The following is a 13,927-nucleotide window of genomic DNA, read 5'->3' on the forward strand; positions in this document are numbered from 1 at the left end:
TGGTGTTTATAATTGTTTATGTGTGTGTTTGTTTGTTTGTGTGTGTGTGTGTGTGTGTGTGTGTGCGTGCGTGCGTGCGTGCGTGTGTGTGTGTGAGAGAGAGGGTGGGTCTGTTTTTAACTATTGATGTTTTAGAGTTTCACCCCTTCATTAATGAGCACTTTTTTTTCTGCATTTATCGTGGTCGATTTGTAGCGAATTTTTGTATTTTTGTCAATTTCCCATTCATTTCCTATGGTCGGTCATTTTTGACCGAAGAGCACAAGTGTGACTATTTTTTTTACGACCACTTAGCCTGCTCGAATCATTTTTTCTTTTGTGTTCACATTCAAAATGTCAAGTTTCGTACCATTCCGATGAAGTTTCTAGTCAAATTTTCCAATCAAATATGACCGAAGAGCACCAGAGGGATGGAAAAATGTGGCTTTACATGCTAGAAATGTGGCTTTCAAATGAAAGATTGGCATGAAAGAGCACACCCCAGCTTCCTAACTGACAGCCATCGGCACAGATCCTCAGCAAAGACCATATGGCCAGCTTCATCTCCATACATGTTGAATCCACTCTTCAAGCAAAAGGAACTGGATGAATATCTGAATGCTACCGATCACAAGGTACTAAAGGTACTAAAGTACACAATTTCCTTACTTGAGTGGAAGTACAGATACTACTGGTCAAATATTACTCCGTTACAAATAAAAGTTATAAAGACTGGTTTTTACTTAAGTAAAAGTACAGAAGTACTCGTTTTTAAAAGTACTTAAGTGTCAGAAGTAAAAAGTAAATGTCAATGCATTGTTTTATTATTGTTGCATTGTTGTATGTAATAGGCTACTTACAGTACCGTATGCCACTGATATGCCTGCCTACCTACCCTCATATCAGTATCAAATTTATTTCTAGAACACAGTTTCAGTAGTGGGATTGAATGTGAGATTGAATAAAGTGCACAATGGTTTCAGACACCCAAATGGCTGTTCCCTCAAATGCCCTATTTAAAGTGTTTTTGCTTTTAGTATGAATATGTTAGCCTACTGTTATCTATAACAAGTTAGTGTGCTCCAAAACAATGACAAAATTCGCATTTAGAAGACCAACCCCAACGTTGAAAATGAAAATCAGGTTGACGTTAATCTCCAACGTTGGACAGACGTTGTATTGTGGTTGAAAATGAAAATCGGGTTGACATCAAAAACCAACATCAGTCGGGTTCTGACGTCAATCCGATGTCGGGTTCTGACATCAACCCGACTTTCATTTCCAACCAAAATCATCCCATGACTGACGTTACAACTTTCTACTCAAGGACCTTGACAGAAATGTAGTGGAATAAAAAGTACGATATTTGTCTTTCAAATGTAGTGAAGTTAAAGTAAAATGTTTCCAGAAAAAAATAATACTCAAGTAAAGTACAGATACTCAAAACGTGTACTTAAGTACAGTACTCAAGTGATTAACTTAAGTGTCCTAGTTACATTACAAGTGCAATCAAATGTTCTGTCAAAAATTGGCCTGTGAATAGACAAATGTTGCAACTAACTTTTACTTTTCGTTCAGTAGAAAAACTGCCAAGAATTTACTTCTCAGGGGACTGTTAAAATCTCGACGCCTGGGTGTTTGTAAGAGGCTGGGTTCCTACACATTTTCCATTTCAAAATAACATATTCACCAGACTCAAATCTCCAAACCTCTCTGTAGATTTTTCAGACCTTATTTAACATAAATGGTTCATACAGCATCGTTTTCAGCATTGCATTTGATAGAACGGTCAACTGAAAATATTTTTTTCTCCGTTTTTTTTTTATTTATTTCCTCGAAGTGATAACATGCACTTACATGACAAGACAACTAAAAATCTTTATAACCTGCATAAATAACTGTTATCGTGGTTTGATGTTGAATGTTTAACAAACAGCAAAGTACAGTATGATTTAGTTAATCATTTGCTCTGTTTAAGTGGCACACGTACATTCGATTAGTGTTGTTCAAAAGAGGCTTGCTAAAGACAGAGCTTTACATAATGACAATGTGCGCCTTGAATTTATTCAATTGTGCTCGACAATCACCAAAGAATCACTAAACTTTTGCCATGAAAACACTCTGCTTGTATAAATGTATTTTTTAGATATTCTTAATATTATATTTTAGAAAACTGAATAGGGCAAATATTTATCCATACTTGTCCAGGCCTGAAAATTACTCAAATAAAACTCCATACTTTTCCAAACTACGTAGGAAACTCATAGATGCTTATGTGGCGATGCTGAAGGGTGAGAAGCGTCCTATGAAAACCCCAACACATTGTTGCAGATCTATGAAACAGGAAGCTCTTATGATCCGCTTACAGAAGCATTTATTCAGCATAACCCAAACCAAACAACACAGTAAAACATTTTTATTAAACCCCAACACACATAAACACAACATTCACACCAAAACAGCATTATTTATCCCTTTCAACCCCACACATAAAGCTTTTATAGGTAAACAAAACAAAATCAATAAATTAAAATCAGCAGGCAGCCACACAGAGTCCGGACACTTTTATCTGTTATACGATATATGGGATAGACTGCAGATACAGTTTCATATGAGCATAGACTGTGGTTATCATAAGTTTGTGATCTGCATGTGGATGGCTATTGCTCTTCCTAAAGAAGACAAACTCGGCTGTGGAATCTTTACTGTTATGCGAGATGGAACAGGTGATGATAAAAATCAGAAATAAAATCACTATAATACTGCTGAAGAAGGCAATGATGGACCTGTGGTCCTGTGTTGCAGTTTGGGTAAAGGTAGAGTTAAAAAAATGCAGGCAAAAGAGGGATGGAAAGATGATGATGATGATGGGTCATTGTCAGCGCTGCAGGTAAACAGATGAAGAAGAATCCATCAGATCTCCTGATATGATGACGTTGAGTTGGTTGGGTCATCTTCCTCTCTGAAATTAAACAGACAAACAATATTTAAAAAAATCAGCTGTAACACTAATAGAATATATAGTCAGTGTTGGGTAATATGTTACCAATTAATTACTGAAAAAGTCAAGTAAGGGATTACTCTTAATTTTCTGCAATTTAATTAGTTAATTCTGATGTAAATCGCATTAAATACATAGAAAATAATTTAATGTCTAATGTTAAAATGTTTGTTTTTAATGTAACTTTCTCCCTTTAAATACTTTTTGTCAGTTCAAGAAAAATTTTACATTATCTGAAATAATTAAGAGCAGTTTCATGTCTATCCTTCATTGTTCCAACGGTCAAGGTTGATATGGGATTTAGAAAGTAATTTGTAAGTAGTAAAGAGTAAGTAGTAATCTAATTACACCGCTGGCAATGTAAATAGTAGCTATTCATTAATTACTTTTTTAGAGTAACTTACCTAACACTGATTGTATGGACACCCAACTTCAATTGTATGAGCAACTTCCATTGTCTTTTTTTTCCTCATACAATTGAAGTCAATGGGAACCAAAACTGTTTAGTTACAAACATGCTTCAAAATATTGTCTATGTTTCAGTAAAGAAAGTAGGTCATACAGGTTTGGAACGACATGAGGGTGAGTGAATGATGGCAGAATTTTAATTTAGGGTGGACTCTCTCTTTAAGGCCCCTTCACAGATTCAGTCATTTCCTCCTCGAGTAGTTCAATGAGGTCTGTGGAAACAACTGTATCAGACTCTGATCTGGCCCTGTTTGATGTCCTGTATTCCCCAAACAGACTGTTTAAACAGCGGAAATTTGTTTTAATTGAAACGAGCATGTCAATAAATATTCCCAGATTAGAGGTTTTGGATTGGCAGTTCCTATATGTGGAGAAAGCGACTGATGATCAGCGCTGGCCATTGATCATTTCCATGACTCAGTCGCAACATTGATATGATCAAAATGTCACTTCTGTTTGATCGTTACATGTAGAGGACATGGTTGAGCGCATGTGTACTGAGGGTTTATTACTTCCTTTCCAGAGCTTCATGATTAATTGAGCAGTTTTCTGCCACTGTACTCATATCTCTTACACCGGCAGAGAGAACGTGTACATGAATCGCTTTTCAATTCAATGCTTTTTATACATCAGTTATCACATGATTGACCGAGAATGTATTACACAGGAAATTAATTCCAGGAATAGTTCACCCAATAAACTAAATTCTGTCATCATTTGCCACCCCTCGTGTATTCTGACATCAATGACGACAAACACAATTGCTGCCTGCGTGTCTCATGGCAGATTGAGAAGCACTGAACACTGACTCAACTGCCCAGAATGTTCACGCTGCCCAAGGAAACTCAAGAGGAATCCTGACAGTTCAGACAGTCCTCTTGAAAAGCTATTGTATGGGTTCAGAAGACTTGGAATACAGCCCATGTCTCGTATGGACTACTTGCATGGAGCTTTTGTATCATTTTTGGACCTTGACAGGCTATAGTCATCAAGCTGTAAGCACACATCAAAACATCTCATTTCCTGTTCTACAGAACTATATAGTCATTCAGATTTGCAATGACATGAAGGTGAATCAATTATGAGAATTATTTTGGCATGAAGTTCCCCATTTTCATCCTTCCAGTTTGAGCGCTGATATCATCAGAGTTTAACAGTCAAACAGGTTACAACCTGCAATTTAATAAAAACGTGCCAAATTGCAGCTCTTCTTGAGTGAATAAACGTGATCAAGCTCACGCCTGTAGATATGTCAGTGATATGTCCTTTCAGGACTGACTTGACTAGTTCCACTCTAAGAAATATGTCAGGTTAAAATGGAGGGAAGACAACAACTGCTGCCTTATCCACTAAAAGATGCAGACACAAGTCTGGCTGACTGATTCAGCTCAAATAAACCTGCACCGTTGAAGGAACTGATGGACAGATTTCAATTTCTTACAAGAGGTCAGCAAATGTTCTCAGTCGTCCTCTGCTGCAGTGAGCATCCAGCTGCTGCTGCTGACCAAAAGAGTGCTATGATCAGCAACACCGAGAAAAAAAAAAAAGAAAAAAAAAGTGTGCTTCTTTCAAAATGTACACATTACTCTTCCTTATTTTGGCCAATTTCTGCATGTAACCTTTACAGATAAGGTAATGCCACAATGAATTGCAATTTAAAAAATAATAAGATGCTGGGCAAAGTTGAGAGTAACGTTGACTACAAATATAAATCATTCAATACTTTATATCATTATGTAAATTTGACTATGTTGCATCATATGATTATAAGATTATGGTATATTTTGCTTAGCAACATGCTAACATCAAACTATTGAAATCTTCTGATGGCTACATTGAAAGTTTGGGGTGGGTAAGACTCAGCAATGCTGCATTTATTTGATCAAAAATACAGTAACATCAGTAATATTGTAAATTATTATTACTTAAAACAGCTTTTCTATTTTAATATATTTTAAAATGTCATTTATTCCTGTGATGGCTTATTATCAATGTTTAAAATGATATTCAAGAGTTGTCTCAGGACCCCTGCTTTCTGTTACATTCAGTTGTGGTCTATCTAGCTTTTACAAGAAGAACATGTCCTGTGTGTCCATGACTGTCAAGTGCATATTTACAAAGACCAACAAGTAATAAATTCATTTATGGACATAATGGCACATTGGCCCTGTTTAAACCTGGTATTAAGACGTGTTTTGTTTGATCAGATCACAAGTAGACGACGCTAAATACAGGTGTAAACGGGGTCAAAAACTTTTTGAGCTGGTCCACTTACAACCACTTCCGGAGGTAGTTGAAAACACATTTGACCGGATTGCTTTCGTAATGTAGGCGCTCATGGGGTCAAATGCATTGGAACAACCACAAAAGACTGACTACTCTTCGCTTACTGACCTAAAAAAACCCACAAAAACATATTTACCCGCCCATAGACTCTCACCTCAAAGAAATCAGGACAGAAGTGGTTGAAAGTGGATAAAAGAGACGGATTAAAACACCAGGTGTCAATGGGTATGCGTCTCCCTCGCCTACTTGTGATCCGATCAACAAAAACATCTTAATTCCAGGAGTAAACAGGGCCATAGAGACTGTTTAGTTAGGATGCTACCATATAAGGCCACTGCCTATATAGGCAACAGACAGCAAGGCAACTTCCTAGGGTTCATCATTAATTAAGAGGTCAGTAGGTTTATTAAGACGCTCATGCAGGTCAAAGGTTCTTTTACCTCTCACCATCCTCTTTCAGTTTGCGGGCGGCTTGTTTGGACTGTTTGATCTGCAAGTCCAGTCGGTGCAAGAAGTCTTTAGCAGACAGCTCTTCCACCTGCACGGGTCGGGTGTTGGGCTCCGGGACGGCCGGTTCTGGTGGGGGGGACGGGACGTCCACGTCCTGCCTCGAGCACAGCGACTCCTGCAGTGTGCTTCCCTCGCTGTCAGGTGACTCCAGAGACAGTCCATTAAAGAGGGAGCGTTTTTTGGACTTCACAGGAATATTGAGAGTGTTTCGCAGGAATATACAGTCATTGCTGAATAGCTTATTGACTCGTTTAATTTGCTCCATCTGTGGAAATCGAGAACAAACATGAAAATATGACATTAACTTCTATTTTCAAGAAACAGTCCTAAACATAAACTTATTTATATAGTGTTTGCTTCTTCCACATTACCAGCATGTGTCTTATGTATTCAATCAAACTACACGAGTAAATATTTGCTTAGAGATTTGCTTGATTTCCTTAGGCGACTCCTGACAATTCCCGCTTTCATGCAATCAGTTTACACAACTCCAAATCTCTCTCAACACACTCAGTAATGGCTGGACTTGTGGTTTATGATCGAGTTAATTTTCTCACAATTATCTTGAGCTTCATTATGTCTGCATGGCCATCGTACGCAATCATAACTTTGAGTTTTGCACATCACATAAAGTTCTATGTACTTAGACAACTTAAGTACAGCTAATAGGAAAGGTTCTCTCAAAGTTATGAACAAATGCTTTTCAAAGGATACTGTAGGAAATTTGTTTTAAAGTTATCTGGTCTTTATGAAAACGCCAGCACAAAAACATTTATACATCGTTCATGGAAGGTTTAGTTGGACGTTTATCTAATGCTGTTTAAATGTTACTACTTTTGTTGCAGAATGTTCAGAGAACATTCAAAACTAACGTTACGTTCCCATGATGGAATGTTCCCGCAACAATGTTATTATAACCCTAACCTAGAGGAAAAAAAAAAAACTTTTTAAAAACAGGACGTTTTGAACGTGGACGCTGGCTGAGCTCAAACTTTCAGGTGCCCCATTGCGTCTATGATGGTCAAAATAAAAAACGCTATCATGATGTAAAAAAACGTTGCCTAAGTAAGGAGCTAACTAGGTTTTGAAATATGTATGTTACGGCATGGGCCCAAAAATTGCTGTCCCAAAAATGTTGTCTAGATAGGCAAGGCAGCACACTAGTTTTTGGGACACACTCCATGTTGTACATGATGCTCCAAAAGGATGCACAACAACGTTGAATATGTATGGAGATGACTAGGAAATGGTTTCTTGCAAATGTGTGTGACTTTATTGATGTGAGACTCACCGTAACACCATATTTGAGTGCTATACCCTGCAGTGTGTCCCCGTCCGTTACCCGGTGCTCTATGTATGTTTCTCCTAACGGCGCCGTGACGCTCGCGGTGCTGCCGTACGAGCGCGTCTTTGTGCGGGCCAAACTCTGCGACAATTCACTGTCCGACTCCGAACCGGACAGGGATCTGGGGAACAGCGGCTGTCCGTACCGTCCGCCTCCTCCATCATCCCGCAACGGAGGCAGCACCGGAGAAAACTCCGCCATCTTCAATCCCTTATTGTTAGAGCTGCCGTGACGCGCAAAGACTAATATTAGCCAACTCACAAGATATTATTACTCATGTTTCCACCGTCACACCTCGAGCAGCGCATTTTTAGCGATGATATTCAGAGGAAGCAGTAGATGTGTGTGATTTTCCCAGTCGCCATTGTCGTTACTGCAGGCCTGCGCGTCGCGTTTTTCAAGGTTACAAATAGAATGTGACGTCAGCAGCCAGTCGACCAATCAACCAATTTGTTCAAGCGTCGCGTCGAGTTCAGTGTAGGCTACAGTTCAGACTCTCTGAGGACCTCTTGTTCTACATCTTAATAATAATAATAATAATAATAATAATAATAATAATATATAATTTTAATTTAAATTCGACGAGTGTATAATTGTAAACATCCATTTACAAAGGAAATGGGGTATATTTTATTTGGTTATTGTTTAATACACATTTCACTATAATAATCACAAGCACAACAGGCCTTTCTTCAAAACAGGGCTACACATTCAAAGCACGTTGTCCCCGTTTTAAAGCTTTGTTTTCTAGAATGTAAAAGTTATTTGCTTAGAAAACGCCACTGTTCATTTGCACAGACTGGAGAAATGTGACACTCTAATGTCACCAAACAAACGACACAACACTGAAATGCTTTCAGATGTTAAGATGAACTAAACTTATCGTGATAGTGATTTAAGTAGATGTAGCCTACAGGCAGACAGCATTGCCTGTGAAATGTGAAAGAATTTCTTTCTTCTAGGCTAGGGTCTAATCTTAAACATGGACAGCAAGGTCACAAAATATAATCCAACCCGATTAAGATACTAGTCTGTGCAGATTATCACTTAACATAATAAAACCCAAATGAAAAGCCTACTTCTAAAATTACACACCTTAATGGATTCGTATAATTGTAGTATTTAATAATACAATATCTTGGTGTGCTTTTAAATACAGAGGATGTGATTATTGCAAGAAAAATCATTATCTCTTGATGACAGAAACTCTTCTTATGCACCCTGAATCTGTTTTATCTTTCCCTGAGATGTTTCTTGATTTTTTAAACCACACATGACCTGGTTTTAAGAGAGAAAGAGGAAGCATGTGTCTACATGTTGCTGGATTGTGGTTGCACAGGTTCACTTGTAAGCAAACAATTAGAGAGGAAAGAGATTCAACCTACATCTTTTTACTTTTGACACACTGAATGATTTATGTTGTTTTCACAGTAATATTACTGTATTCTCAATACTGTAGAATCAGAGTACAGGCTTTTACTGCAGATTTAGTCGTTTTCACAGCATTATTACTGTATTCTTAACAGTTTCACACTGTATAAGCTGTGTACATTACTGTAGATTTTCTTTAGTACTTTAAAGTACTTTAACTCTTCAAACTTTTATTTTTGTATTTCCAACATTTATAATCCAGTGTGTTACTGTGATTTTACTGGTATGGCTATAATTGTATTTTGTTCATTGATGAAATATGGTTCATATGCTGGAAAATCTGTATATTCTCCTGAAGTTCAGCTATGAAATGTAAAAGATGAAACCTGAATAAAGCTGCTGATGTGAAGCAATACATTGTGTTATTGAATATATAACAGTAAAATAAAAAAGCAATAATTAAAATAACAGTATAATGCTGTACTTTATATAGTATGTAAGTATGCTTCATACTACTGTAGTTATTTTTACGGTAATTTTACTATGAAATCCAGCAACTACTGATAATTGTAAGCCAGTAAGTTAATTTGACAATAAATATTTTACAGTGCAGTGCTCTCTTACACAGCTCTGTGTTTTTATGATTCCCAGCCATTTTCTATTGTTCCTGTGAACTAAAACTCAGGGGAACCCGGGCTGTTGTAACAATATTTATTTTTCACAATGTAACTCAGTGTATGTTTGTGTGTATTAGTCAGTTCTCACAAATTTGACAATAGGCCTAGTACACTGGCCAGTTTTGTGCAATCTTTGTGATTCCAGAAGAAGTACAAGTGGTATAACCCTTCCCGTCATGATATTTTTAAAAAAAAAAAAAAGAAAGAAAAAAAAGTATAGAACCTGTGTACCTCATGTTAAACTGAAAATGTTACATCTATAATACCATGTAAGTGATGTTTAAAGTGATGAAAAGTTCCTGTAGCTCAACCACCATGATTTGGGGCCAATAAGTTTTAAGAAAATAAATAAATAATTGAGCAAGAACGCATTAAACTGATCAAAATTGACAGTAGAGACTTTTACACTGTAACCAAATACTTCTATTTCAAATAAATGTTATTTTGATCAGTTTATCAAAGAATCCTAAAAAATGTATCACAGTTTCCACAAAAATGTTAAGCAGCACAACCATTTTCAATACTGATAATGAATGTTTCTTGAACACCAGATCAGCATTTTAGATTTCTGATGGGTCATGTGACACTGAATACTTGATTAATGGCTACTCAGCTTTGCTGTCACATAAAAAAAAAAAAATACATAAAAAATATTAAAATATATTAAAATGTAAAGCATTATTTTAAATTGTAATACTGGTTAACAATAGATGGATGGATGGATGTGAACTTCCCAGATCCATTTACTGTTGTAATATATTTTGCTTTTGTTTCTGGTAGTGCGGCATATGATAATAATTTATATGACTTAATGTTAATGCGAGAACCGAGGTTCCGGACCTTATTAGGAACAGCAGGTGCTGTAAGTGTTACACTCTCAGCAGACAATAGACCTGCAGCTCTAAAAGTCCTTCAGTCTTCCTATAAGCTCATTACTGAAAGGAATGAATTAATGCGTCATGTTTTGTTTATTTAGAACCACTTGAATAATGTTTGCATGATGTCATTAGTGTATACAACTTCATACACACATCCACTTATATTCTCTAATAGAACAGAGCTGAATGGTGGCAGAGGGGTTACGGGGTCATGCATATTTTAACAGAGGACTTGAGTGCGTCACATGATATTCAATGCACCTGGTGCAGGTGAAAAGACAGATGTTCTACAGGAGCACGTCTTCTAATCATGCTGGAAGACTGCTTAATGACTTCTGCATTGAATGGCAAATTAATATTGCAATGCTATTGCTATGCAGATGCTACAGTAGCCGCGTTTCCATTACCCTTCAAATTTCGCAAACTGAAATTGCGAATTGAAAATATGCCCAATGGAAACACGTAATTTTTCTAAAAACTCCCATTTATCGCAAAAAAAGTTTTTACGCTTGCATGAGGTGGTTTTTCAGGCAATTCGATAAAGGAATATTTCGCAAAACTGTAATGGAAACAGTTTTTGCGCATTTACAGGTCACCTGACGTAGATGGCGCGGTATGTTTTGGACAGAAGACGAGAGAGTTCTTCATTAAATTCATAAAAGACAAAAGAATTAAAGGAATACTGGATTCTAAACCTCAAAGAAATGCCATAATCAAGAGCTTGAAGCAGAAAGGAGGGAGAAACACCTCATGTACCGCTCATAAGGGGCTTTCCATACCATTAATGCTTGGATAACACGCCTACGTCTCCTTCGATTAAGGGTTAAGATTTCAGACACAGTCTTTGAGTCATTCATTCGATACGTTCGTTAACAGCTGATTAATTCTGGAATGAAGTAGCCTAAATGGCTCTCTTTATGAATTGGTCATTGAATCATTGTTTCACGGTCACCCGATTGATTCGCTCAAGACACGGATTCATTCAATAATGAAACACTGCTGTGTTGCTCGTGTTGCTGTGAGTTGCACATCAGTTCTGCTCTGGCTTTATAAGTCATATTTTCGTTGGCAAAAATGAGCAAAAACAAACAATATTGTGTCTAAAATATAACAATATTGAACTGCTTTATAAAATCGATATCACATTTGCACTCGTGGTAGCCTATTCAGCTACAAAAACAGCACTCGTGCGATATTCCGCACGCGATGTGAAATTGCTTAACTATAGGCCAATCATATGATATAAATATGAGACAAAATCTTACAGGGGCATTTTTGTCCTGATATCTCGAATTTTAGGGGCAAACTAACTGCTTCATTAGTGTTGGGGAGTAATTTGCCTACATGTAACAGTGCCACGTAATTTAATTACAAAATAAATGTAACTAATCCGTTACAGTTACTGAGAAAAAAATGTGTAATTAAATCACAGTTAGCCTACTTATGAAAATGTTAACGATTACAAAGGTTTCATCTGGATATTTTCTGTAAAAACTAGGATATGTTGAATAATATTTGTTGCTTTGCCTGTTTCTGATGTGCACGATGCCTGCCATTTAAAGGCCATTTGTAAATTGATGCTATTCTGATACTTCTGAATGGTTCTCTTCTTTAAATTTGCAGCACCACGTCTGTCTGAAAGCTTTAGGCTACAACTTGACTGAGAGTTGACTCACGAGTGATAATGCGTTCCAGAGCTGGACATTTAAAAATCATTTCATCCAGAACCTCAGAACGATCTCGAAGTAAAAGAGTCTGATTTGTTGGTGGCAACATGTGCTTTAAAGGGGCATTCCACCCATAGGAACATTGTTTTTTTATTGAAAGTGGGTCATATATGTAGTCGAAATGTAAAATAAATTTTGAATTTGGTGCCTTCGTGACCGAGGAAAGACAAAAAATAACTTCAGGACGCATTTGTATGAAAGACAACAACTCCCACAATGCACCACATTGCACAGCTCCGCAAGCCACTCCCACTAATCCAGAACAGCGCATATCTGCCTATAAGAGAAATCACTCTTCCGTCTACAAGGCTAGCTACCACCAGAGCTTGAAATTCATTTCACACAAAATGTCTAGTTAGTTGGCGAACTCATTAGTGCATTACTCCTCGTTTGTATTTCTTTCGAAAAGGTGAATTATTGCATGGTACCGGGATGTTCAGTCAGAACATATGCGGTGCGAAACTAGGATAGTTCACAACACAAGCGTCCGTGTCCTCGTCTGATTCAGAGATTTCGTCCAGGCGAAATTGTCATCGTTGAAATTCTTTGCCGCAGACGGACTCTATCTCTGTGTTCGTAGTTGCATAGTGAGATCACCGGCGCCACCAGTCCGCCCTAACTCGAGCCAGTCTGGGCTCCTCGTCCACGGCAGGCAGGTCTTCTGCCTCGGCTGCTCTTCGCTATAATGCGGCTTGTAAAGGTTGCCACAAACACCTGATTCAAGCATCAGACTTCCGAAATCCTCTTCTTCTATATCATATTGAGCACTCTCCTCCGCTATTGTCATAACTTTACATCTGTCTCCACAGCGCCTGTTAGCTTAGCTTCAAACAAGATGGAGGATATTGCTTTCAGTTTCAGAGAGTAAAGTCCCACCCACTGATCTGTAATAGGTCTAGCGTGAGCGGGTCCCGCCCCTGGGAAAGATTGGAGAGATGAGGAACTAGTGCTTGTAGTCTCAACAGAAATCCCCCCCTCTTACACTTCCTCCGACAATGACGCAAAATGACGATTTTTGCGTCATTGTGGGAGGAAGTGTAAGAGGTAAATAACGGATTTCTCCCGTCTCAGGGGAAAATGAGAGAGTGTTGCACGACCATTCAATAGTATGACTGGGTTTCTAACAATGCAAAGCTTAGTGCAAATGGGTGGAGTGTCCCTTTAAAATTAAATTATTATAATCGTAGAGCTGTAGCCTACTTTTGGCACTCTAGTGGTTAATAAACAGAACTGTATGTTGCGGAAGAACATTGTAGCCGGAGCTACTTCTCTCTGTTTATGTCTATGACGAGTCACGCAGTTACTCCGCAGTGATGACGACACGAACGGTGTAAAATAGTCCGAATATAAACACTTTGTCACGGGTGGTTGCTGGCAGATAGATGAGGAAGACGTGTACGATTCAATTCAAAAGGTTTATTCTCTAAAGATCTAACAGGAAGGCAAACGGATTGCAACACACACTGAACATAGACAACACCGGACAATGAACTCAAACAGATGATGACAGAAACTCTTCTTATACACCCTGAATCTATTATATCTTTCACCCATGATATGTTTCTTGATTTTTTAAACCACACATGACCTGGTTTTAAGAGAGAAAGAGAAAGCATGTGTCTACATGTTGCTGGATTGTGGTTGGTTGCACAGGTTCACTTGTAAGCAAACAATTAGAGAGGACA

The 13,927-nt window shown here is 37.8% G+C and overlaps 1 protein-coding gene across 1 annotated transcript; it reads right to left on the reverse strand.

Moving 5' to 3' along the window:
• Window positions 1–2,336: 2,336 nt before the first annotated feature.
• Window positions 2,337–8,007, reverse strand: lysmd2 (LysM, putative peptidoglycan-binding, domain containing 2). Its single transcript, XM_084124047.1, has 3 exons — window positions 7,536–8,007; window positions 6,175–6,509; window positions 2,337–2,941 (listed from the first exon to the last, which is right to left on the reverse strand). The coding sequence occupies exons 1-3, from the start codon at window positions 7,788–7,790 to the stop codon at window positions 2,893–2,895; spliced, it is 639 nt and encodes a 212-aa protein (XP_083980173.1). The 5' UTR covers window positions 7,791–8,007; the 3' UTR covers window positions 2,337–2,892.
• Between the last annotated feature and the right edge of the window lie 5,920 nt (window positions 8,008–13,927).

This window comes from Abramis brama (genome assembly GCF_963993115.1).
Source record: "Abramis brama genome assembly, chromosome: 9".
In the NCBI taxonomy this organism is placed as follows: domain Eukaryota; kingdom Metazoa; phylum Chordata; class Actinopteri; order Cypriniformes; family Leuciscidae; genus Abramis; species Abramis brama.

Excerpts from the sequence above, each read along its gene's own strand:
- lysmd2 (XM_084124047.1), bottom strand. The coding sequence starts at position 7,790 with ATGGCGGAGTTTTCTCCGGTGCTGCCTCCGTTGCGGGATGATGGAGGA. Across the intron at positions 6,510-7,535 it reads CACTCAAATATGGTGTTACG|ATGGAGCAAATTAAACGAGT; the intron begins GTGAGTCTCACA and ends CGATTTCCACAG. Across the intron at positions 2,942-6,174 it reads CTGAAAGAGGATGGTGAGAG|AGAGGAAGATGACCCAACCA; the intron begins GTAAAAGAACCT and ends GTTTAATTTCAG.